Source organism: Delphinapterus leucas, chromosome 10 (assembly GCF_059928025.1).
Source record: "Delphinapterus leucas isolate spDelLeu-1000000601 "Yukka" chromosome 10, BTC_Dleu_Yukka2, whole genome shotgun sequence".
NCBI classification, from domain to species: Eukaryota; Metazoa; Chordata; class Mammalia; order Artiodactyla; family Monodontidae; genus Delphinapterus; species Delphinapterus leucas.
The window spans coordinates 28,883,223-28,909,889 of NC_143138.1; the positions used below are offsets into that span (position 1 = coordinate 28,883,223).

General features: G+C 41.3%; 1 protein-coding gene across 1 annotated transcript in view; it reads right to left on the reverse strand.

Annotated features, from left to right (window-relative positions):
* Positions 1 to 1,865: 1,865 nt before the first annotated feature.
* OPN5 (opsin 5) overlaps positions 1,866 to 26,667 on the reverse strand; it is an 82,111-nt gene continuing 57,309 nt past the window's right edge. The window contains exons 8-9 of the mRNA XM_089918637.1: positions 25,740 to 25,981; positions 1,866 to 21,799 (exon numbers count right to left, since the gene is read on the reverse strand). Coding sequence (XP_089774763.1) covers positions 21,736 to 21,799; positions 25,740 to 25,981 — 306 coding nt within the window. The 3' untranslated portion in view covers positions 1,866 to 21,735. The remainder of the gene's footprint in view (positions 21,800 to 25,739; positions 25,982 to 26,667) is intronic.

The window sequence follows — 26,667 nt, forward strand, 5'->3', positions numbered from 1 at the left end:
TTCCCTGCATGGAGAACTCAGTGTTCCTGATCATCTGAATCCTCCACATTCCACACCAATCAGCCCCACTTCAAACTCACCTATTTAGTTTGTCACCAGAGACAATGTGTGAGAGTCATTGACTCTATTCTCTCCTTTTTCAGCACATCTAGTCAGTCCCCTGGTCCCCTCATATTTTTTTAAATATGTCCCACACCTACCCTTTCACCCCCATCTCCAATACCACCACCCTTCTCCTGGCGCTGCTCTAGGCAATGACCTTTATTTTTTTATTAATTTGTATTGAAGTACAGTTGCTTTACAATGTTGTGTCAGTTTTTGCTATACAGCAAAGTGAATCAGTTATACGTATACATATATCCACTCTTTTTTAGATTTCCTTCCCATTTAAGTCACCACAGAGCACTGAGTAGAGTTTCCTGGGCTATACAGTAGGTTCTCATTAGTTATCTATTTTATATATAGTAGTGTATATATGTCAATCCCAATCTCTCAATTCATCCCACCCCACTTCCCACCTTGGTAACCATCAGTTTGCTTTCTACATCTGTGACTCTATTTCTGCTTTGCAAATAAGTTTATCTGTACCATTTTTCTAGATTCCACATGTAAATGACATTATATGATTTTGTCTTTCTCTTTCTGACTTACTTCACTCTGTGTGACAATCTCTAGGTCCATCCATGTTGCTTCAAATGGCATTATTTCTTTCCTTTTTATGGCTGAGTAATATTCCATTGTGTATATGTACCACATCTTTATCCATTCCTCTTTCGATGGACATTTGGGTTGCTTTCATGTCCTGGCCATTGTAAATAGTGCTGCAGTGAACATCGGGGTGCATGCATCCTTTCAAATTATGGTTTTCTCCGGATATATAGGCAATGACTTTTTTGTGTGTGTGGTATGCGGGCCTCTCACTGTTGTGGCCTCTCCCGTTGCAGAGCACAGGCTCCAGACGCGCAGGCTCAGCAGCCATGGCTCACGGGCCCAGCTGCTCCGCGGCATGCGGGATCTTCCCGGACCGGGGCACGAACCCATGTCCCCTGCATCGGCAGGCGGACTCTCTACCACTGTGCCACCAGGGAAGCCCCGGCAATGACTTTTATGCAAGAGGAATCTTACCCTCAAAGCCCTTAGCGGTTCCCCATTACCATAAGAATAAAGTGCCGATACCTCAAAACAGCCCATGCAAGACTCACTTTCAAAAGAATGAGATTTTGATCCCTAAAATAACCCCTAACTCCCAAACCTGCACCAGCAGGAGGCAGGCTGAGAACCCTCTGCAGCCTTCAGGAAGGGCACACTCTCCAGTGCCCACTTCAGATTGAGTCATGGACAATAAAAGGCAAGGATTCCCTTGGGCAAAGCCAGAGGTCATAGAAGCCAAATGACAAGGGACTCCTTCCAGTGGGGAGAATTAGAAGCTACTAGATGGAGCTAATCAATGAATTTACTCTACTGCCGGGGCAGAGAAGCTTCAAAATGCCTGCCAGGTTGGATTTGATAAATGCTATGGCTCTGTGATGCAGTATTTCCCATCCCACTCTTTTCCAAATGAGAGCTTTTATGGTGGTCATTCAGTTCGTACCCCCACCATAGCCTATTATGTGGGGTTGGGAGTGAGGGATGGTCACTGGACCACAGAAGCCTCACCCAAACCTGACAGATAGAATTTCCATCACCCAGAGCTTCTGGGCTCTTCCAAGGCATTAACCAGGTGGGACTTCAGGGTTTTCTTCCTTGGTGGAGGTGGGGACAGGTGGTGGAGTGTGTTCTGTGAAATGAAGGGTGCAAACTGGTATTTGGGTGGCAAAGAGATGAGCTTTGGCAGAGACTGCTATTTGCCCCCATTCTCTCCTTTTCTCTCACAGTGATTAGACTGCATGTTTTAGCCATGGGGGAATATACCCCCTACCCACCCCCCAACAGAATAAAGGCCACTTTTTTCTTAATCTTTGTTGTAATTAGAGGTTGCCCTATGACTAAGTCCTGGCTAAAGAATTGTGAAAAAAATGATATGTAGGACTTCCAAGTTGTATCCTTAGAGTGGACATGCCCCCTTCTCCTTTCCTGCTTCCTCCTCTCTGGATGTGAAAGCGATGGGAGGATCTGGAACAGCCATGTGGATCGTTGAGATTGGCAGAGCAACAAGGTAGAGGGAGCTTGAGTTCCCGATAAGCACTAATCCCATAACATCACCCAACCACCTTCCAGAGAAATAAACTTCTGACTTGTTTGAACCACTGTTATTTGTAGCTTCTATTTAGATGTTGAGGGAAACATTGTGAAACAAGTGAATGACGTATCTACAGGCCGACATCATGGATAATATTGTTTATCCCCCCGCTATCTCTTACCAAGGACTTCAAAAGACTTGCACTAGTATTCAGGGTTGATGTTTTCACTGGTGCCAACAAATAAAACAAAACGACCAACCCCACTTGTGTCATGTGTTCAACGAAACCATTTCATCTTCCTCTTGGGCACATAGGAAGACTCATTTTCCCACACCTTGTTGCAGGTGGGTTGGACCATATGACTCAGTTCTGACCAATAGAAAGTGAGGGGAAGTGACACATTGCACTTCCTGGCATGATCCATAAAATCTCCCCGCTAGAGTATCCACTCTTATCTCCTCCTTTTGCGGTGACCTTGGAGACCACATGTTGAAGATGGAGATGTAACAGGACAGCTGTGAAGGACACTGACCCTGAAGGACTGCATGGAGAAGAATCCATCTGCCCAGTGGCATTGAATTGCAACAAGAACAGCCAATAAGTTTTTATTGTGTTCAACTACTGAGATTAGGGGGTTTTTGGTTTTTGGTTTGTTTGGGGTTTTGGGTGTGTGTGGTGTGTGTCATTACTACAGAGTAGCATGGCCTTTGTTTTAATAAAACATTATCAGGAACAATATTTTAAAAGGTTTTAAAATGTGGCTATCACTACATGAGAGCTGATTCATGTCTGTCTGTGTTAATCCCTTTAATTTGTGGGACTAACAAACACACATGTGCACACGTACACACACACACACACACTTTCATGCATCTATTAATACTTTTAAAAAATTTTTCTTCAATATTCTCTCCCATGTTTTTGTTTCTTTCTTAAATGGTCATAATACAGGATTGAGACATTTGCTTTGGTATTGGGTTTCTTGGATAGCATGTCTCTACATTTCTGGGGCCCCTGTTGCAATAAGTTATAGTCAGTGGGAAAACCAGCCTTTCTAACTAGACAATGCTGTCTTCTGAGATGAAGGCATAAAGGTCACAATAGAATATTTATTGGTTGTTCCAATTTTTAAAAGGTGACCTTGGGGGACTTACTTTTGTTTAGACAAGGAAATCGGTGATATAACTCCCAGGGATATTTTGAGTTGCTTGGATAACAACCAGTACTATCAAATGTTAAGAAATATTCCTAACCAGTGAGCATTTTAACCTAAACCTTGAAGTTTTAGAAGAGTCCACACAAATCACCATAATGGGCAGATAGAGCTACCAAATTGTACAATTTGGCTGGTCCCTTTAATGTAAGCTTTTCTTAGTTCTGTCAAAGCCTCTCATTTATTACCCACTGTGCCACTGAATCTTTAGATTTAAAATAAACAATGCAAACAAAACCAATATAATTCAGAACATCAGTGCAGCATATTTTCTTTATTGAAAAAACACACTTCAATAACACAGCTGTGGCTTGAAAAGAGAGAGAAATTATTTTAAATGTGAGGATACAGAGAAACTGACAGAGATGAGAAGAACTAATCCATCTTTCCCCAGTGCAGTAGCCAAATGTGCCCTTTAGTTGAACACACAACTGGGAGAGAGCAAACAAATAGGAAACTAAACATTTCTGAATATTCTCATAGAGAGTACTTACAAATGCTTTGTACAAGTGAATTTGGCAAATTATGCTTCTAGAAGTTTCCCAAATAAGAGTCAAAATTCTAACCATCTACAGGAAGCAGCAATTGGTGGTTTCAAAGACATTTTTACAACAATAAATTATCAAGAAGCTCAATTGCTATCACAGTAAGTAAAAAGCTTAAGCTACTCATTGCCTTCCCATTGCTAAGGATGCCCTTTCCATCCTGGGTCACTCTTTTGTTTTTTAATTTTTTTTAAACATCTTTGGGTCACTGTTTTTTAATCATCCATGAAGGTTGCAAAGTGAGTACTTAACAGCATATGTTGCATACTGATGATTAAATTTCAACAAAAACACTTCAGCTGGCCTTGGTCATCTATTTTCTCAAGCTTTAAAAACAAATACACATAACAGACTAAATTTTTTTCAGAATTTCAAAATATGTATTAGAACCTGTCATTTTTTCTCTGAAGCTCTGTGAACAGGTGAAGGGTTTCTTGGCCCCAGAGGATAGCTTCATATTCCTTGTCACAATCCCCATTATTACCGGGACTCATTCTATCCAATTCATGAGTACTAGAACATTTGTACCTGCTCTGTATAGACAATAACATTTTTGAGGGGAAAATCCATTGTTCTTAGCATCTATTCAGCTGCTCTTCAAACCTATTCACAGAAGGCACAACTATATGGACAGTCTACAATCTCTGAGCCATACTCTCTGAGGCCAGACTCTCATTTATCGATTTATTCACACATGTCTCACCAGTGGACACTGGGGTGGAGATGGAGAGTTGTTTGACTTTTTTTATAAAGCATCAACTTTAATGCTTGCCTTTGGTAACTTCAGGTAGATCCTAAAGATGAAAACCCAGTGAGAAAGAGAAAGTTCCAAAGGGTACTGTCCTAGCCCAGTTGAATTTATAACCAGAACAGCCTACTGTATTGTGTCCCACTAAGAAATGTGTAAAATTTCCAAGTTAAATTACTGCTAAGCTTTCTGTAAATGAAACCAATTGCCACAAGAGCAAGAAATATGCAATTTTTTCCATTTCAAAGAATTCCATAAATAATGCAATTATTACTCATCACAATTTTTTACAAATTTTTTGATTGAGAGATTGGCCTATTGTATGCAGGGATACATATGTTTATATAAAGACATATATACATGCATATATATGATCACATAAATAGATGAATGAATGGAAGAAAAGAAAGAAGGAAGGAAGGAAGGAAAGAAGGAAAGAAAGAAAAAGAAAAGGAAGGAAAGAAGGAAGGAAGGAAGAGGAAGGAAGGAAGAAAGGAAGAAAGAGAAAGAAAGAAAGAAAGAAAAAGAAAGAAAGAAAGAAAAAAAGAAAAAGAAAGAAAGAAAAAGAAAGAAAGAAAGAAAGAAAAGGGTTATTTCCTCAGATTCTCCCATGGATGCACAGATACATTGTGTAGCTGTAATGCTCTTTGTCATCTTACAATTTGGATAGCATATACTGCAAGTCAAAAGCCCCAAAGAGATAACCCAGCCAGTGGATTCAGATTAAAGTTTTATCTCTGCATGAGAACACTATTATCTTTCGTTCCAACACTTTCCTGTATCATATTCACTAGGCAGAGGTAGCTGCCTCTGGAATCAAGGCAGCTCTTCCTCTCCAAGCCCATCTTATCCAAATATGTGCCTGCTCCAGATCTTCCTCCCTCACCCTCCCACAAATGTATTAAGTCCTTGATTCATTCTGCTACGTAATTTACTTGTTCATCTGCCTCTAGATCCTTGATTTCTCTTTCTGTGCCCTGAAAGTCTGGGTCATTTCCCTAGCTTGATTTTCTAACCTTTGCACCTTACAGCCATGCCCCCAAAGATGCATATTAAATACACATTGGTGATAACACCTGTTCTAAGGATATGTGATTACCATGTCACCATATACTTCTTTCTGTGACACTTAGTTAAGGAAATGAGGAGTAAGGTTTGAGGGAAGAAGTCTGATTGTCTAGCATCTCAGTTCAGAGATAATTTTTGAGAAATAAATTATTCTGAGTCTGCTTCTCTTGGTTCCCTTTTTTGACCCCTGCCAGACTCTAGCCCCAAAGCCTTCAGTCTAGCTTCTCCTACATTGATTCAACCCAAAGAAGGTAGTTCTGGTTGTCTCTGATGTTGCTGAAAAGTCTCAAGCACTTTGAAATTCTCTGGTTTTATCTAAAAATTTGCCACTTTTAACATGTTTTCTCAGGTGTGTGAGTAGGATACACATCACACTATTTACACGGAGATGACTTCGCAGGGAAGGTGATCGATCATCTTTGCTTTTGTACATCTTTGTGTGATATTGTTCCAATTGTTCCAATGAGATTGTATTACTATTTAAATTTGCAAACATCAAGTAAAAAACTTTTAAAAATTCTTCTTAGTATTATTTTGTAGTCTCTTTAGGATGAACTGAAATCTTTCTATATTTTTTCTCTCATTTGACATTTATAGCATAAGAGACAAACTTAATTACAGAGGAAATCATTTTCCCCCAACAATTCAACCTGCCACTCAAACTATTTGTAATCTACCCAAGGCTTGTCTGAAAAATAACTGGAATTTGTTTCCTTTTTCATTTGGGGAGATTATATAGCCCACCTATTAGGATGTAATTACTGCAGACTTTCTAATTTCTTTTACCAGATTGCCACAGATTCCTCTGAAAGTTACCCCCAGCATATGCCAGACACTTCTACCTACCTTAGCTATGTTTTAAGGTCTCTCTTTTCCTCAATGATATTCTTTTTGCAGAGTAACAGCCATGCTCAGGATACTTTACAAAACACCCATCTAACTTCCAGTAGATAAAGCAGGTGGAAAAGTTCTGATTCATGAAGGCTTTTCTGGCTCTATCACCAGCTTTCTGTGTTTTGTGGGAAGAGCCTTTGGGGCTCTCTGAGTTTTAAAACCTCCAAGAATGAAACATGGATAAGTTGCCTGACTTCCTAGGGCAAGTGAATGCTTTCACTGATTTGAAAGTTTGGTATGAGCAATAGCTCCCTGGGTTCATGGAATAGACATTTTTCATTCTGGACAAACACAACCTAATTAAACCAACCAGAAAAATAAACAAGATTTACACTCTCTTATCACAATAACCATTGACCTACACATACTTAGAAACTTAGAACCAGGAACCAGGAACAAAGTGACCAGGCCAGAAAGAAAAAAACACCTTTCTTTCTTCTTAGCGTCACAGATCCCAAAATCAGTGTGTACTGCATTTCTAAGGTTGATACTTAGTGTGTGATTGGCTCTTCTGGTTTTCTCTGGCTCATTGCTCTTGAGCTAGCTGACCCTCCTCTCATCAGTGAACTTGGAGACAGCCTGATGCACTCCTGTTTCACAGACATAAGTCTCAGGTTTGCACGCCCAGATACACCACGTCGTACAGGGGACCCTGTTGTCGTTTGTTGCTGCCTTTCTAGTCTGGCTTTATCATTCACATTTAAAAATTATTATTAACAAATTTTTAGGACTGTACATACCCATATCATATTATTTGATTCCCCAAATAATTATTATCTTCATTTCCAAATAAGCAAACCAAGGCTCAAAGAAATTAAATGATTTTCTCAAGGCCATGTTGTCAAAAGTATAAGAACTGTTTCCTTAACTCCGATTGTCTAACCCAAGGACCAATGCTCTTCTTGTTATATCATGGTGCCTCCACATTTTTATTAAGTTTTAAATTTACACCTTCCTTAATTATGAGAGGAGAATATAATAATGAGATCATGATGCTTTACTCTCTATCTCTCCTCTTTTAATCTGTCTGGAGACATGTATTTTAATCACCTGCAATGAATGATTGCTTATTAGATACTATTATGGCCTAGCTATATACAGGACTAAAACCTGCTGAATTCCCTTGGTAATTATAGCATGTGGGGAAAAAAAACCTATCACACTTGCTTACTTTGACCTACTTTAATGAAGTGATAATGTTCATTATTAGCAGCATACATCCAAATGTTCCCTATCTCCACGCAAGTCTGTCTCAGCCAAAATAAATGCCCAGTTAATCAGAAGTGTTTTAGTTTGCCTCAGTAAAGCTCTAAAGATGCTGGCGCTTAATTCTGTGTAGATATTATACAACTGTTCTGCTTCCCATGACACATTTGAAAATAATCGCATAATTTTAAAACTGTTCTGCATGATTTTACACTCAGGGGAGAATTTACCAAATGTGTACTCTGGAAGACAATACTCTGACCTTGACAGAGGAAAGTAAGATAGATAACAAAGAGCTGCTCTTCCAACTCTCCCTCAGTGCCTTTCCAGCTATATCATGGACATCTCTGCTAAGGAACCACAAAGTGGTTCCACAGAGCCTCTGCCATCACCAACAAGGCATGGGCCAGAGCTTCCAAAACAGATTGAGGTTGGATGTGGGCAGGTTTCATGATGAGCATTGGTGGAATTTTTCCTGGTCTAAAGGAGCAAAGGGACATGATGGGAGTCATAGGTTGTCCTAAAACAATGAAATCTTTAGATTTATCCTTTCCTACCCTAAAACATGAGAAACATGATCTAGCTGTTAAGGAAAGCACCAGAGCTTGCCTCTAGAATATTTCTGAAAAGAGCATTACCACTTGTGGACTCTCCACTATCAAGTAATTCTGAATTAAGTCAGTCTCCCCACAAACCTCCCTTTTCTTTGCTTCCACAGTTCACATCAACCAGAACAAGCCAGGAGTCAGGGGCAGTCAAAAGAAAATGCAATGGATGTAAATATTGCGGTTCGAATTCCAGGGCTGTAACAAACTTTTGACTTTGGTCAAGACACGTACATTTTCTGTGCCTTATCAGCTGAATAGGAATAACACTCATCCTACCCTTTTCATAAGGCATTGGTAATAATCTAGAAAGTACAAAGCACAATGGCAATAGAAAATAGTATTATTAAACAAAATCCTTAGCCTAGTGACTCTGACCAAGTGTGCTTTGTTGTCCCTTTGTTTCCCTTGTCACTATAAGAAAACAAGAGGATATCAAAGCCACTAGAGGATGCTCATGTCATCAGATATCGCTAACCCCTCCTCTCCAAATGTACAGCATGGTGGATGAGAGCTCAGGTTCCAGGGGGTCACACACCTCTGGAGGTAGATCCTGCCCCTGTGTCTTACCTACTGTGTGACCTTCATCAAGTTATTTCATACTTCTGAGCTTCAATTTCTTCATCTGAAAACAGGGCAATATATTCATCTGGAAATCCCATCTCAAAGTATTATTATAAGGATTAAATAAGGCAATGCATATAAAAATGTTTTATAGAAAACTTGGCAAATACTGAGTGCCTAGTAAATGTAAATATTTTCTCTTAACATTTCTTCCACTTGATATAAATAGGATCTGCTGGAAATAAAGAGTTCTAGACTCAATTAAGTTTGGAAGATATTGGTTTAAATTTCTTACATGCAGATTTCTCAGAACCATTAATATGTTAATGTACAGGGAACCTCTTCAAAAAGGAGAGATGGTGTCTAGCATTTGCCCAGAGTATTTGAAGATTAAAACCCTTTATTTTTGCTGTAGCTTTTCAGGACAGGGTTTTCGTGGATCATAGTTTGGGAAATCTTGTTCTCACAAATCAGATATTCATAAAATTGTGGTGAAATCCCAGGATGTTATTTGCTTCAAAATAATGGGGGAAGAGTGAGAGGGAGGTAGTGGATGAGGGTAAACATGGAATAAGATAAGCTATGTGTTGATCATTGTTGAAACTGGATGATGGCTATGTTGGAATTCATTGTACTATTTCTCCTTTGTATATGTTTGAAATATTCCAAAAAATTTTCTTTTTTCCAAAATTCTTTTTGAAAAGATACTAAGCAAACCAGAAACACACACACACACACACAAATCCAAGAGGAATGGCTAATCTTCTGAGGTTCACAGACCCATTCGTGCAAAGGTAAATTATCTGCTTCTCTCACTAACTTGGAGATGAAACTCTTCACACACCTGAAAGAACCTGAAGAGGTCACCCGTGGAGACAGTAGTCAAGGAGAACCCAATTCGCTTAATTTTTTCGCTCATATGCCTACAAGATACACTATTACAGCCCAAACCAACCAACCCCACTTTAGCAGAAGGAAAAATAGAATCAGCGCTGGATTACAGAGAATTGAATATGCCGAACATTCCATTGACCCGATGCAGTAAGAAATAGGCTGGACTTGAAGGGTCGTGTACATTTTTCATTTTAACTAAAGCTGTCTTCTGGGAATGCCAAGGTTTCCAGCTGCCAGGGAAAGGATGTGCAGTTGACCTAGAACCTATTTCACTTGCTAAAGTGCCCAATTTATTATATGAATAGGATTCTCTCTACTGATAACAATGAAATCACCACACTACTATCACTTGTTGGCTTTTTGGACAAATTCTCCCTAACTGCTCTCTTGCTCTAAATGGCATTATTTTAAACATACCTCATTATTTTTAATTGTGCCCAATTAAAGGTACTTGCATATTTGCATCATGTATTTAATGATTTAAACTCATTTTAGGGCATTAACAAAATTCTATTATTGTTCATTTAATCTTTAGAAAGTTCTCAGCTAACCAACCTGCCACCAAGATTTGTGTTCATGCATTAGTCATTTCCCAACTAGACCACTTCAGTCTCCAAGCAGGGCCTTTTTATTCATCTCTTATGTGTTTATAATCCACTCAAAATTTATAAGATACTTAAGTTTGTTTCCATCTTCTAAATTTCCTATCTCCACTCTCCCTCTGGTCAAGCACTGTGACTTTCTTTTTCAACTAAGAGTTACCTTTGAAATTAAGCTAGACTCTTCTTATTTTGTTCCTATTGTACAGTTCAAATAAAGAAAAAATAAATTAAAAAACAATTCTATTGAGTTATAAGAAGAATGGATCTCTGTTCTCCTCTTTACAAAAAAAAAAATTGATTCAGGTTGCCCTGGTTTGACTTCTTATTTTCTAAAGACGTCTAATAGGGGACGTTCCCAAGATCCTTAAGGTGGAAAAAAAGAAAAGAAACAAAGAGGAGGAAGTCATTCGATTGTGAGAATTGGGCAGTTTCTGCACACATGGGACCCACATCTGGCAACCTGCATCTGCAATGACCTCCACATTAACTGTCATGACGGAACCTCTGAGCACAGGAAGCCCACACTATCCTCATGGAAACTGGACTTGACCTGGAAAAAACCCTAGGGAGGTACTCAGATACTACCATAAAGGCATCAGGACCAAACCTGCCTCCCTAACCTGGCGACCCTTCCCATCAGCAGAAGACCCCTATGCGTTGCTTTGTCAGTTCTAAAATATATTTTCACCAATGCACACTCATGTCTGCCCAGCACCTCTTCTGTAAGAGAACAAGTCAAATTACAGATGGGGGGGGTGAAGCTGACCCAGAAGGAGACACAGACTGACCTCCTTGAATCAGCTCTGGGTCCAGATGAGCTCTCAAAAGCCCAATTCATTAGAACATCAGTCCCTTATTTACTAGATTAAGGTGTGCAGGGGAGGATGTTGAAAGTGTGGGTCTCCAGCATGCTGTAGTTGGTAACTCTGCCATTATCCTAGAATGGGACCATTCAGCTAGTTGACTTCAATGTTCCTAGGGTGCATCATTATTCTGACATTCCTTGTAAATTACTTTTCTCCTAATAGGGCAAATAGGGTGGGGGTGGGAGGTCAGAGAACCAACATTTGTAAGCTAACATCTCTGTATGTGCCAGACACCATGTGAGCAATTTAGATGCACTCTTCAGAGCCAGTAAGTATGTTATTCCCATTGTAGAGAAGGAAAAATTGCATTTCGGGGAGAAGCATACCACCAGGTCAGTGGGAGATTCTAAAACTAAATCCAGACCCTAATCATACCACACATTCACACATACACACACACACACACACACACACACACACACACACACACACACACACACACACCAGAAGGACAGGGGTGGAGATGGACATTGTCATTGAGGACAGCTTCTCCCATGAATTTCTTTTTCCTTTTCCCACATGTAAGTGGTCCTGCAGATTCAAGCTTTCCAGATGCATCTCATCCTGTGCCCTTCCTGAACATTCTAATGGTCACTATTCTAGTTCAGGACTCCCTTCTTCTCTGTTCCACTTGCCTAGCCTCCCAACTCCTGTCCTTGTCTTCTACTCCTGAGATATATTGCCTAGAATGAAATGCAACCTCCTCAGACTAACCTGTAAGACCCTCTAGGATCTGCCCCCTACTCACCTGTACAGCCTAACTTACTCCTACACAGTCTTTGATCCATCCAATGCAAACTGTTTTCTATCCTCTGGTCATGCCCCTCAGGGGCCAGTCCCCCGACCTCCTCCCATACCCAAAAACCTAACCCATACTTTAAGTTTCTTCTCAAACTACTTCCTCCTTAAAGCCAAACCGTCTACCCATCTATCCCTTGACTCTGCCCTTCCTGTTAGAAAACAAGCTCGTTGAGGTTTACATTCATATCTGATTTAACATCACTATCCAGTCATGTGTTGGACCAAGGTCATACAACTAACCGGGGACAGAAACCAGTTCTGACAACTCCCTTAGCAATATTCTTTCCAATCAGATTGTTGCTTGGGGCTTTGCTGGCATCACACAGGGGCTTGTGCTATTCAGAACAGCCAAGGCCAATGGTATCCTTGAAGTGTTTCCTTCAAATATATGGGAGGGACCTCGGATGATGCTTCTGGTTTATCTATGACAGGTTAGCTTGTGGATTTGTGAAGTTTGAGTGTTTCATTTGAGGAATCTGATCAACAGACATGTGGGATGATAGAATTATCAACTAAATAACATTTTCTCCCAGAAATTAAAAAAAACGATAACATTGGTTCATAAACAAGTCTTCATTAGCTCTCTAATGGCCAATCTGCCCACAGAACAGACTCCTTCGTTTAACTAAATTCTTCTTGCCAGGCTCCACATCCCTCACATTTGGCATGACAATTTCAAAAATATACTGTATTATGTATTGGGACCTTCATTTGAATAAATATACATTCCGACCAACCACTCTGAACATCGTTTTGAGTTTCTGGGGAACTAAACTGAGTGTTCATTTTTAGACATTCTGGTTCATTTCCAGAATAAAAAACAAGAAATTAGTGAGCAACTATCTGAATTATCCTGGGGGAGAAGGCAGGAAGAGGTACAGTTTTAGGTGGGAGAAAAATAGTCTCTATCTCATTTCAATAACTTAAGTCAGAGTTTTTTTAATCAGGAAGAGCATTTCCTTTTCCTTTGCTACCCATTACCCACAGCCAATGAATCACCAACTCTTACCAATTTTTATTTCCAAACTACATCTATCATCCATCTCTTCCTCTGAAGCCCCCATACCCCTGTTTAGACCCATATCACCTAGATTAGCATTCCCTCTTATTCCTTCTTAAAACGACCCTTCTCAAACCGAGGAACATATAACAACCACCTGGGATGTTTATTTAAATGCAGATATAAATAAACACCACTAGATTTAAACATCACACAGATTTAAATAGGTACCACTCCACAGAGAGTCTGATGTAGGAGGTGTGGAATGGGGCCTGAGGATTTCCATTTTAAACAAGCACCTCAGGCGACTCTGATAGATGAGCTTCAGTTGCCACATTTGGATGAGAATGAGGACTACTCTGTCCTCAAATATATGATCCCAAAATGGAAATCTGGAAACAATCTGCATATACTGGAAACACTTCCATAGTTCCGCACAGTCGACTGAAAATAAAGGAAGCTGTACTTGTGCTAAATTAAATCAAGACAACCCTAAACCGAACCAAGGCACTACACTGCTGAATACGGAATAAACCGCTCCCTTACTTCCTTCCAGTATCACAGGTATACTTACAATGCCTTTATACATAACCTTCAGAATTATTCAGTTAATCATGACCTGTAAGGGCATGGCATTGGTGCCACCGCCTAGGAAATTTAGGGTGACCAAGGGGTGAGGCAACAGCTAGATATTCTAGTCAGGGTGTTTGTTTTGCTGCTAAATGATGCACACAATGATTTAACGACTTCTGGTATTTTCTCCAGGAGCTAAATATAATAATTTTTAAACGCATTTAAAGGAGTCCTTTTTATATCAACTTTTGCAAGCAAATATTTTTTTGTAGAGTCTGCCTAGAAGAAGTCGTTGCTCTCCTCTGCCACAGAGTCCCCAGTTTATGAGATCCTCCAAGTCTCCGTGTCCAGCCGCAGGGACCGGACGAGCAACAGCTGCATTAACCCCGCACAAGACAGGAAATTCTCTTGTTCATCCACTGTCTCATGCACCTCCACCGCCCTCTCATTTCTGCCTTATCCACTCAACCCATTACAGTCCAGGGGCTCTTGATTCTTACCATGAAGACCCCTGAGCCAGCTGCTTCTCACAGCAGTGCTTGCCTGGTCTCCTGGCTCCAGGTGGACCAGACTGCTGATTTCTGGGACTGTCCTGCTCCCAGCCCACACCCTCCGTTGCAGGCTCCTCCTTGGTGGCTGCCCAGCTACCTCAGCTCTCAATACCAGGAGAAGGCTCAAAAGAGATGGTGTCGTAAACAGCTCTTTGCAGGAAACCGCCCTCAGCAGGAAGCCCCTTCACATGTCGCTTTAGCAAAGCTGCATCGTAACTAACTTTGAAACTAGGCACCCCTATGCTCTACCCATCTCCCGCCCAAGTGCACCTTTCAAACCTTTTAGTCACACAATACCTTGCCTAACTTGTCAGTTCTTTCCGTAGATCAAAGCAGTAGAAATGAAGAATAAGTAATTAACAGATGACCAGATCTCTTCCCTAGCTTCCCCTTCAGTAGTCTCCCGAACAAACTGTGTGACCAACCTGTGTGAACAAGATAACATCCGGAGGCAGATCACGGGGAGTCGAAGAGCCTGTACACAAGCCTGCACACAGTAGGGCACGTCGATGACATGTTTGACCCCCATCTCAATGATTAACCGAGACTACTTCCCTGTTTCCCTTTAAAAGTTTTCACGGACCAACAGAATCTTCAGAGGTAGTCTTAGGGGGACACTGAATCCACCGCCTCCCCAGATTGCCGGAATTCTGATTAAAGGCACCTTTACTTTCTATCAACATTTCTGAGTATTGATTTGGTAAGCAGCAAGCAGTGGGACTTGAGTTGACAACAAAGGGTAGGGTCTTTTCTCATCTTGGGCATCTTCCCTATCTTAGGACTAGTATCATCTTTAAAGAGTTCTTGGTTTCATCCTCACCCTGAGCTAAGGGCTTTGTTTCAAGCTCAACTGCAGAATTAGGTTCTCTTTTGGATGGACGCCCTGCCAATTCCCCAACGGCAGCGAGTTCCTGCAAAACCCGAGCTTGGAGGTATTTGTGCGGTGTTCAGGTCTGGTCCTGTATTTAGAGAAGGGTGCCAGGTTCTCCACTCTCCGGGAGTGTTGAGAGTGACTTGCTACTTTCATGCTATTATTCTTCACTTCCTATGCTTTAAAACTTTTGATCAGTTTGGGCTCATCCATGGCTGTGCTTCCTACATGGATGGAATGTCAAAATGTGTCGCTTCAGATATAATTCTGGGCAGTTTGGATAAATCCCACATGTTGGCTGCTGTCGAATTTGGCTCATTTTTCAAATGGATCAGATGCTTTTCTTTTCCTCTAACAAAATTAGATTTTGTTCACTTGGGTGCGTGTGTAAGTGGATGTAAGTAAGAAAATACTTACAAAAGTGTAAGTCTTGGTATCAAGGGAAATTTCCTTCTCTCTAAATAAGTTAGCTTTGAGTAGTAAATCCCCACTAAAACACCCCTGTAGGCGAGGAATGTGTTGACTCACCCACCAGCCTTATGTTCCCTTCCCCTGGTTTTGTGAGAAGGAGAATCTAGCCAGCTTTGAAAAAATACCCAAGCTCTTGTTCTGAAGTATACACTGTAGGCAGCAAGGATTTAGACCACACGCTACACATCATACATAGACATTAACAGTTTAAAAATCCTAAATAAGCCTTCAAAATGGAATCTTCTCTGCTCTAACTATACTCTCCAGCTAGTAACCTGAGGGCCAGGTAACTATTTGAGAATTTCTATAACTAGTTTGAAACCTCAAAGAGAATTTCTGATTCTGCCTCTATTTCCATAAAGATCCATAGTGGGAAATTATAATGTTCTCACCTCAGTGAAGGGCTGATCATCTTGATCCTTCCGCTCGAACTAAATAGACAAGGCACTCCTGCCCCCTTCTCCTTCCAGAAGGGCTCCCACTGGAATGGAGCAAACCTCTACTCTCTTGGTCTAATGCACTGCCTCCAAATGTGGCTTAAACAGGTAAGCATCTTCCTGAGGTGGCAATTCCTAACACTAGCTGTGTTGATCATAGCAGCTTTCATTTATGGTATAATTTCAGTGGACCAGAACTGTCCTAAGAACCTTACAAACTTAAATCACTCACAACAAATCCTAATGAGGTAAGACTGTCCCTAGTTCACAGCTAGAACAAATCAGGACATTGAGCGACCGAGTCATTTGCCCAGGCCTATGCAGCTGGTAAATGACAGAACCTGAGTTTGAGATCAGCTCTGGGAGAATGAGCAACCGTACTCAGTACTTCTAAACGATGCTGTCTCTCTGATGCTCTAATCTTTGTTTGGGAGAAAATGCATAATTTCCCCAAACTGCCTAGCTGGCCCAATTTTATTGTAACCTGGGGAAAGAAACAGATTTGTGAACTTTGCCTTTGCTCAAACCAAGCGTTCAAATATCCAGAGATTACGGCAGATCGTTGCCCCAGGCAAGGAATGAATTCAGCTCGAAAAGGCTTGTCAGAAAGCCCGTGGTTCTCTCCTCATCTGGGGCACAGAAGCACCTCTGCAAATCTGTTTCCAGGATCTGTCTTGACATTTTGCATTTTCTCACCGTATGCCATCAAAGTAAACCCTACTGGTGTCTGTAGATCCCCATCTAAAAATTTTTACTATTAAAACCATTTATAATGTAGATAGAGGTCAAGACTTTGCCAAAACCCCCAAATTCTTAAAGAACTGAAAGCACATCCTCCCCTTTTTTGCATCTCCCAAAACATTCAGGACAGTGTAGACTACGGGCCCTTTAATAAAAGCTTCCTGAATTCAAAACTGAATGAGAGAATGCAGTATTTGCCTATGTAGATTTGGTCAATGTTAAAACCAAATTAAAACCAAACCAACAATAATGCACATATACAGTTTGAATGGCTTTTGCTCTCAAATATGTTTCATGTAATGTATATAATGTCTGTCTATTCTAGAGCCTGTGATACATGTGAGGGATATATATATATATATATATATATAATTTATTTCATCATCAAATGATAAAACTGGGAAGATCCCTACATACAATCATACACAATGCTACTGCACACTTAATAGACTACAGTAGAGTGTAAACATAACTTTTACGTGCACGGGGAAATTACAAAATTCGTGTGACCTGCTTTATTGCAATATTCCATTGATTTTGGTGGTCTGGAACCGAGCCTGCAATATCTCCAAGGTCTGCTTGTATATCTTCACTCTATAAAATGTCCTCTGACATTTCGGAAGTCTTTAAGACATTTTGTTATGCAGGCATCAGTGACTCCTTCAGTATCCTACTCTCAGTCTCCTCCGCTCTTCCTGTTTCTCCCTCATTTGCACTAACTTAGTGGAGAAGCATTCCCATTGGTGGATTTGGGGTTCATATTTCTAAAGCTCATTAGAGGTGGTATTGAGTTTTTCAAGGGAAAACTAAATGAGAAAAATTTTTTAGTTACCACTTCAGTTCTAAATAAGCATCATGCTTGATTCTTGAGACAACTATATTTCTAAGAGTCAAATAATAGGATTTTACTGCATAATATACTCCTGTTGCCTCACTCTACTTGGAAAAAATCAAAATGTATTTGGAATTTACTATGATTCTTGAAATCCAAACTTTCAAGTTAATAGGGCATTTCTTTTCTTAATTCCCATTTCACAGATTCATTTATTCATTCACTCATTAATGAGACAGGTCATATTTAAATGGAGGTACATAGAAGCAAGTGAATAAGTGAACTTAAGGAATAAATCAGATATCTAGGATGTTACATTCTTGGTTTAATATGCTAGCCCATATTTCCAAATCTTTCCCAAATCTTAACCTGATAGCTACCCTTTTGTTTTGTTTTGTTTTGTTTGCGGTACGCGGGCCTCTCACCGTTGTGGCCTCTCCCGTTGCAGAGCACAGGCTCTGGACGCGCAGGCTCAGCGGCCATGGCTCACGGGCCGGGCCCAGCCGCTCTGCGGCATGTGGGATCCTCCCGGACCGGGGCACGAACCCGTGTCCCCTGCATCGGCAGGCGGACTCTCAACCACTGCGCCACCAGGGAAGCCCTAGCTACCCTTTTGATGACTGATTTCAACCATTCAGTTTCCTAGTGCCCATCCCACATCAGGCACTGGACCAGTCACCAGAACCTAGAGGAGAATAGACATAGTGCCTGCTCATGATTTCGAAGTCTGTCTTACACACAACCACATCAGCAAACAAAAGGAAATGTCTTTCTTTAAGCTAAAGTAAACTTACATTAGTAGAGGTGTCTGGAGACTACACAGGGCTTTTTCAAATCATTGGAAGACGCTGGGGGTGGGGCAATTACCCACCGACAGCCCGGTGTATACAAGCTCACCCTCAAAGAATCATTCTTTTCTTCCTCCATTCTATCCCAAGGACCAGCTCTGTCCTTCCCTATCGATACTGGGAACATTTCTGGAGCCTCCCAGATCCCAGAGTACCACAAAAAAAAAAAAAAAAAAAAAGTAAAACTACAACATGGAGGATCACTTTTTAAATCGTATTTTCAAATTGGAAGCAGAAGAGAATTTTCAGAACTTCCCTCAAGGCTCCTAGAATTAAACGCTTCCTCCCCTCGCCCCACACCCCCACCACTCTACTAATCTTTTCTTGTTCCTGCTTTTCAAAGCTGTGTTAAAGACCACGTTCCAGTTAACCAGTTAGTAAATGACAGGGCATGGTCTACCTTCAGGGACTTCCTATGTCAGTGTTAAATTCTACCTTCTAGACAAACCGACACTCATCTGAATGCTCTTTTCTACTTATTCCCTCCAACGTTTATTTCCATAATCATTCCCTCAAAAACAAAACAAACAATAACTCCTTCACTTCATTTTCTTCAGGTTGAGACCAGCAATTTCCTCCTTAACATGCTTTTCCTACCGGCTAACTCCCAAACTCTATAATCCCCATATCAACCGGTATGAAATGTAGATTATTTTTAACCACTATTTTAAATAGCTTGGCCCGTGTTGTGACACTGTGTTCAACGCATCCCAAATATAGTTCATTATCTGCCCTCCCTCCCACTCCCACATGCATCTTTCCCTTCTGTAGAAACCATCATCCTCCCAGTTTCCTAAAGCAGACGCCTGTGGGTCATCCTGACTCCTCCATTCTCCAGGCAATCAATTGCCAAGATCCCCTACTTCTTAAAAGATTTTAAATTTAAATATTCTCATCTTAATTTCTGTTACCATTCCTTAATCCAGGCCCCCATTAACAGTTGTAATTTCTTTATAAAGCTGCCTAACTTGTCTCCAAATCTCTAATCTTGAACCCCATCCCCACCCAGGACAATCCACCCTCCATATGGCCATCAGGCGGGTCTTTCTAAAAATCATAAGCTTGGACTTCCCTGGTGGCGCAGTGGTTAAGAACCCGCCTGCCAATGCAGGGGACACGGGTTCCAACCCTGGTGCAGGAAGATCCCACATGCTGCGGAGCAACTAAGCCCATGCGCCACATCTCCTGAGCCTGTGCTCTAGAGCCCGTGAGCCACAACTACTGGAGACCTTGCGCCTGGAGCCCGTGCTCCGCAACAAAAGAAGCCACTGCAATGAGAAGCCCACGCACACAACGAAGAGTAGCCCCGGCTCACCGCAACTAGAGAAAGCCCGTGCGCAGCAAGGAAGACCCAACACAGCAAAAAAATAAAAGTAAATAAATAAATTTATATTAAAAAATAAAAATCATAAACTTCATTTCTTCCTTCCCCTGCCTGAATTCCTGCAAGGTCTCTGCATTACCTTGCAGGTAAAATTCACAGAGCAGCATAAACAACAAAGGCCTTGCTGACTACAACTTCCAGGCCCACTTCTGACAACCAGCACCCACCTTAATCATAATTAGAGCAATTGCTAACATGTAAGGGATGCTCCCTCTGTTTCAGGCAGGGTGCTAAGTGAATTATATGGATATTTTCTCTTCTAAGCCTCACAATGACCCTGTGAGCAAACTCCTGTTACTATCCCCATTCTACAGGCTCTCCGAAGGGCCCAGAGCTGGGGTGCAGACACAGACTTTCTCCTCTAAACCTGTGTCGCTCTCCACCTGTGGCAGCACACTTTTTCACACCTCTGTATTTTCTGCCTAAAAGTCCCTGGCCTCTCTATTTTCAGGACAATCCTGCTTCTTTTCTCAAGCGGTCCCAAGCCCCAAGTAGAGTTGTCACTCCTTTTGCTTTCATCATAGCATGTGTTTTATACACACATCTATTTAGTATTTTTCTTAAACCACTGACACACCCCAACCCATTCCTGGTCTCCCACCCCAACTCTGGAGGAAACTGAAAGACCAAGAAACTGCAGGTGTCCTGTACTGAAGGCTGAACCCTGGAGGAGGGTCCATTCTCTATCCATCCTTGAGCGAAAGGAGTGGGGAGGGGTGGAGAGAGTACCAACAGCCCCTCCCTTCCCTTCCTCACTTCTCTCACCAGCCGTTGTCAGAAAAGCAGGATCAGAATCGGTGCATTATGTTCCTAGCAGAAGGGGGAGGTAGATGGGAGCTGGGAGCAGGGGTAACACGTGGTTGGCCTTAAATAGAGAACTGTAGTAGAGATGGCCTTGCATGCTGAATTAGGAGAGAAGATAGACGTTGAGTTGAAGGCCAATTTAGACCTAGTATTTACATGCCTGCTGCCTTTATGAACTCTTAAAGGGCAGGCAACTGCATCTCTTTACCTGCGGACCTCACAAGGTATTTGTTGGAAAAAAAGAAGGAACAAAAGAAAGAACAAAGGTAACAAAGAGTAAAAGAAACAGCACTTATACAGAGCTATGTTCACTAAATTCGCTTCTTAAACAATTATAGCTAGTAATGCCCTGTCACATCCACTATAGTAGTATGTAGAACTTAATGAAAAAATCCGTATGAGTAAAATTATCATCAGTGGGAATCACTTTGGTCCTCAAATTCTGAGATACAAGAGAGTTCTCCATTGAGGGATTTAAGGCAAAATTGATTTCCCTAGAGGACTACTTTGTGGCATCACTACCATTAGGGTGTGACCCTCTGTCCGCATGAGAAGAGAGAGGCTTCAAGAATCAGGAGCATCTCCCGGTCAAAGAGCCTGTGGTCCGACACCCTGCCCCCATGATCACCCACCTAAATGAGCCCCAGAAACGGCCTCCCTGGCCCTACATTAAGAAATAATAATGATGATGTAATGAAATTAAATATGCCCTAATAAATAAAACTTTTAAACATTTTTCTTAATACCTCAGACTTCACACTATGTACCATGACAATAGGTTTTAAAATAGAATTAAAAAGAAAAAAATTCCAGGGAGGCTCATTCTAGTAATATTCCTTGAAGTAGTAACCTATCATCTAGTTTCCATTTGGCCACTGGAATTTCCTAGCAAATCTTGGCCCAAAGAAAAAGAGGGAGAGGGTACAAAATATAAAAATGTAATATCAAGATAAAAGTGTGGTCACAATCAAACGTTTACAGCAGTGAAGAAGCAAATAAGTGAATCATTGTGTCCATGAGTAATGCCGTGTCCAACTTCATACCTCTTGATGGATTTCCAGCACAGCAGAAGACTTCCTGACTGTGGTTACCGTGTGCAGCCTGGATATAGGAGAAGAAAGATGCAATTTAATATATATATAATACACTATATATGTACATACACAGATACATACACAAAGACATATATGTATAGCATGTCAAACTTGAGTACCATGAAGATTATATGCACAAAACTTGAATTAGAAAGAGATGGAAAATAATAATTCAATTTAGAATATTCAAAGTCAAGAAATTCCTTGGGCAGAGCTTTCCAAAAACAAGCCACTGGTTTAGAGCACATTTCCTGTGCCCTAGTGAGTTTCCTGTCCTCTAGGACAAAATTCTCTGCACACCAACCTACCACTCAGTTGGGCCCTGTGACTCACCCAACTAATGTGGTCAGAGGAGGCTTGATTACAAGCAATGCCAGAGTCTGGGGCTTTGTTCTTCTTTGTTCTTTATCTTTACTAAAATACTAGGAATGTGGAATGCCTCAGGCCTTCACTATGCACCACCAGCTCTTTTGAACATTTCTATTCCACCTAAGATTGGCCTTGCATCTGAAGTCTGGGTCACCTGTCACTGGTGATGGGTGGCCTCATTGGTCTCGAGGTAGATGGGGTAAAAGGCCTATGACTCCACGTGCTGCAATGTCAATGTCTTCCTTTCCCAGACTCTGGTTCACTGGCTTTCAACCATGGCTGTGTATGTGAATCATCTGGGAGAGAGAACCAACCAAACAACCGATGCTCAGGTCTAATCCAGACCAATTAAATCCAAATTTCTGCAGATGGGGTCCAGAGAGCGGTATTTTTTCAAATTTCCCTGCGTGTCTCTAATACACAGCCAGGGTGCAGAAACACTGTTTACAAAATATGGGAGGCTACTTCCGGATAATATAGTGTAGTGAATAATAAAACTTCAAAAAGGGCTCTTGGCCACATTTTTTTCCTTCAGTTCATCAGCTTCTACCAAAATCTCAGGGGACTCAATTCAAGGGGGGAAAAATGAGTTAACGTTTAATGAACCGTTCAAGTTACTCAAAATTTATTTCAACAATCTCATATTCAAACACATTAGCTTTTTTATTTGAATTCAAACTATTTCCCAAGAGAGTCTCCCATTATGCGTAGTACGTTTCAGAGCTCAGAAAATGAAAGACCAAGGATAAAATGAATCCAGCTTAATTCAATTGAATTGTTCTGGTAGTACATTACCACTCTGAACTGGCTTCCTATGACTGCACCTCACTCTATGGACCTCCACATTACCTATTTTCTTAGCTTTTTGATAGCAGCAAAGATAAATACGGTTCTTCTTGTTTGTCTGTCTTCTTTGGAAAGCTAAAAAGAAAACTCTGGTGGCCACTGCTCAGCCTTCTGGCTCTCCCCCAAAATAGATCCTTCTAGAATCTGCAACTCATCACACCTTTTCAACATTGCTTCTCTGAAGATGCTTCAACCTCTAGAATCCAAGGCCTCCACCCTGCTTCATCATCACCGCCTGCTTTTTCCACCAAAAGCTGAAGCTCTGGAGTAAGGAAGCAGCCCTTGCTTTGGTTAGGCAAAGCAATTGCTCTGTTTCATATAAATGGCTAATCGGAGCAGGTGAACCGAATTGTCCCTTGCCTGACTGATTTTTCCAAAGCTTTGTGGCCCTAAGTCATTTTCTGCCACATAATTTTTTTTCTCTTTGTATTGTGGAGTGTTGAATATTTACGTGCTACTCACACTTGTGAGCAAATATACAGAACACAGAGTCAGTCTGAAGCCAAATTATGAGGTGAGTGAAATTTGTCTTCAGTCATTCCTGTCAAATTCCCATCTCCTTCAGATGAAGAAGTGCCTCACTATTGTCTCCCTCAGCTGCTCCATTACAAGTGTTCTCCCTACCTGCATTCATAATAGAGTTGTTGTGTTTTTTTGTTTGTTTTTTTTGTGTGTGTGGTACGCGGGCCTCTCACTGTTGTGGCCTCTCCCGTTGCGGACCACAGGCTCCGGACGCGCAGGCTCAGCGGCCGTGGCTCACGGGCCCAGCCGCTCCGCGGCATGTGGGATCTTCCCGGACCGGGGCACGAACCCGTGTCCCCTGCATCGGCAGACGGACTCTCAACCACTGCGCCACCAGGGAAGCCCCATAATAGAGTATTAATAGCTGATAAGGGCAAAGTGTTATTACGTCCAAAATAGATGCACTTTAGCATTTGAATTTAGCTAGTCAATTCAACAGAGATGGTAATAACCACCAACAATGTGGAAAAAAGAACACTAACAGTTGTCACCTAGCCCTTTTCACCTGGGCATTTTGTGTAATTATTACGGCTTGGAAGATGGGCTTTGCCCTCAGCTCATCCCAATCCTAGGCTCTGAGTGGTTCATTTTCCCAAAGATATAGAGCTACTGTAAACAGCAAAATCGACCTTAAACTCTGGTCTCCTACCTCCAAGTTGTGTGTTTCTTCCCCTGGACCACAGCAACAGCGACAGCACTACCTTTCATTTCGTGCCTGTTTTATCTTTTTTTTTGCTGCTGCTGTACCGACATGCTGAGGAAACTCAAGGTCAAAAGATTTGTCACTTGCCCGAGCACGGTGAAAGAACAAGGTCAAAACCCACATCTTCTCTCACTTCGGAGTGGCATGGACATATATACACTACCAAACGTAAAATAGATAGCTAGTGGGAAGCAGCCGCATAGCACAGGGAGATCAGCTCGATGCTTTGTGACCACCTAGAGGGGTGGGATAGGGAGGGTGGGAGGGAGACGCAAGCGGGAAGAGATATGGGAACATATGTATATGTACAACTGATTCACTTTGTTACAAAGCAGAAACTAACACACCATTGTAAAGCAATTATACTCCAATAAAGATGTTTAAAAAAAAAAAACCCACATCTTCTCACAGTTAATTCTACCTTTTCCTCTGTTCCCTACTTACTCAAGGAAAATAGCATTGAAAAATATCTAGACTTCAAGTGAGTAAGAATTAAGGGGCCGTTCAATACCCCTCACCTCAGACCAGGAACTTGGTGCCTGTTCCACATTCTACTAATACTGGCCCTGAGTGGATACAGAACACGACCAATCACCCTCCACTCTTGACTCACCCTGAGCCTTTCGGGTCTTTAGGAAAAATGGCGCTGGATCCCCAAACTCACGTGTTCGTTGTGTAGCAGAAGATGTAAAACAGGACATCAAAATCACAAAATGTGGGGGAAGGAAGTATAAAAATGTAGATCTTTTTATTCTGTTTAATTTTTTATTATCCTATGGCAGGGATCTTTTCAGAAAATGGGATAATTAAAAGCAACACAGTAGTCATAGCACAAAATGGTAATAAGTGCTAACATTAAAACTGTAGATCTTTTAGAATGTGTTTGAACTCGAATGAAGATGAGTTTAAAGCAAGTAGATATAGTTATGGGTCAACATGCTTGAGTTTTGAAACCCAACAGACCTTCACCTTGCTTGAACCTCCATTTCCTCATCTGACAAAGAGAAGAAATAATATGGGTCTTGCTGTGAAAATAAAGAAACTGGCAGAGAGTAAAAACGTCATCTCCCCTTCTCCCCTTCCTTTGCCTGTCCAAATCCTATATCTTAGCTAATGGTAGAAATGTCCCAAACAAGAGAATCTTTTCTGTTGTGAAAACTTAATTTTGGATCAATGCCATGTGGCACAGTAACTCTTGGAGTGAAGTGGATTTGGTTCCACATAAGAGTGATACAGGGTGGATGCTCAAATGGTCATGGCTCCGTATCTTGGCTGCTCTACAATAAAAAGCAGAATCACTTTTCCTGCCCTCTACTCCTGTTGTCCAACTCCTATATATCTGATTACTTGATTTCAGGAATTCTGGTGAACAGAAAGTAAAGTCCTCCTAGCACTAATCCTAAGTGATGAGCTCTAACCCTAAGAAGGCAGCACTCCCAGTGGCTTGAACCCCACGGGATTTTGAAACAAAGAGGGTATCGCTCATTTGCAGCTTCAGAAATTTTACCTGAAGTCTTCCAAAGATTTCTTCTTGGTGGCTTTCAAACCACCAGTTTGGCAACAGGCAAATTTGTAATCGATGACCTGGTAAATGATGGGGTTGTACACTGCTGCTGATTTTGCCAGGAGGGTTGGCACCACGGAGAGTTGTATGGGGATGGAGTCTGGCCTTCCAAAAGCTGACCACACGGAGACCACTGCGTAAGGAATCCAGGCGATCAGGAAGCCAGCACAAATCAACATCGCTACCTGGTAAGGGAAAGCGACAGAGAACAAAATCGAGGTACTTGGTGGAAACGATGGTTGTGGGGGAGAGGATCAGGCAGCCTATTTACACCCAAGAAAGTCTGTCTATCATGTGTTCATTTATCTTGCCAGTAGGAATCATTTCATATGGATCTCTGAGATGTTCAGCCAGAAGAAGTTATGACAATTCTTCTCCCATTCACCACATCTTATCCGTTCTCCACTCCAGAATTTGAATGTACCCAAAGACCCGAAGTTTAACCCTATAAAAGGTGTCAGATTGTGCCTACGTGGAGCAGGAAAATCATGCTAAAAGGACATCTGTGAGCCGGAAATTTCCAGACTTCTCAACCCACATTCATTTAAAAACTAGATGGAGAATATGTACACCTTGATGAAATTTTAAATCGCCCTCATTTGCCTCAGGAAACTTAGAAACTCTGCCTTTGTTTGAAATTCTAATAGGAAGCTTCTTCAGAGATTTCTATGAAATGTAATTTCCTTTGGCTCAAGTTTGAGGCTCAGATGGTGGAAATTCACTAGCTACAAAGCAAAAGAGTCATCGAGCTTGAACCAAAGTGACACAGTTGTATAAAATGAGACTTTTCCAGAAAGTGCTTTTCTCTCTCACCAAATTATATTTACCTTTAGAAGCCTCTTAACTTTCAGACCAAAGAATAGTTAGAGAT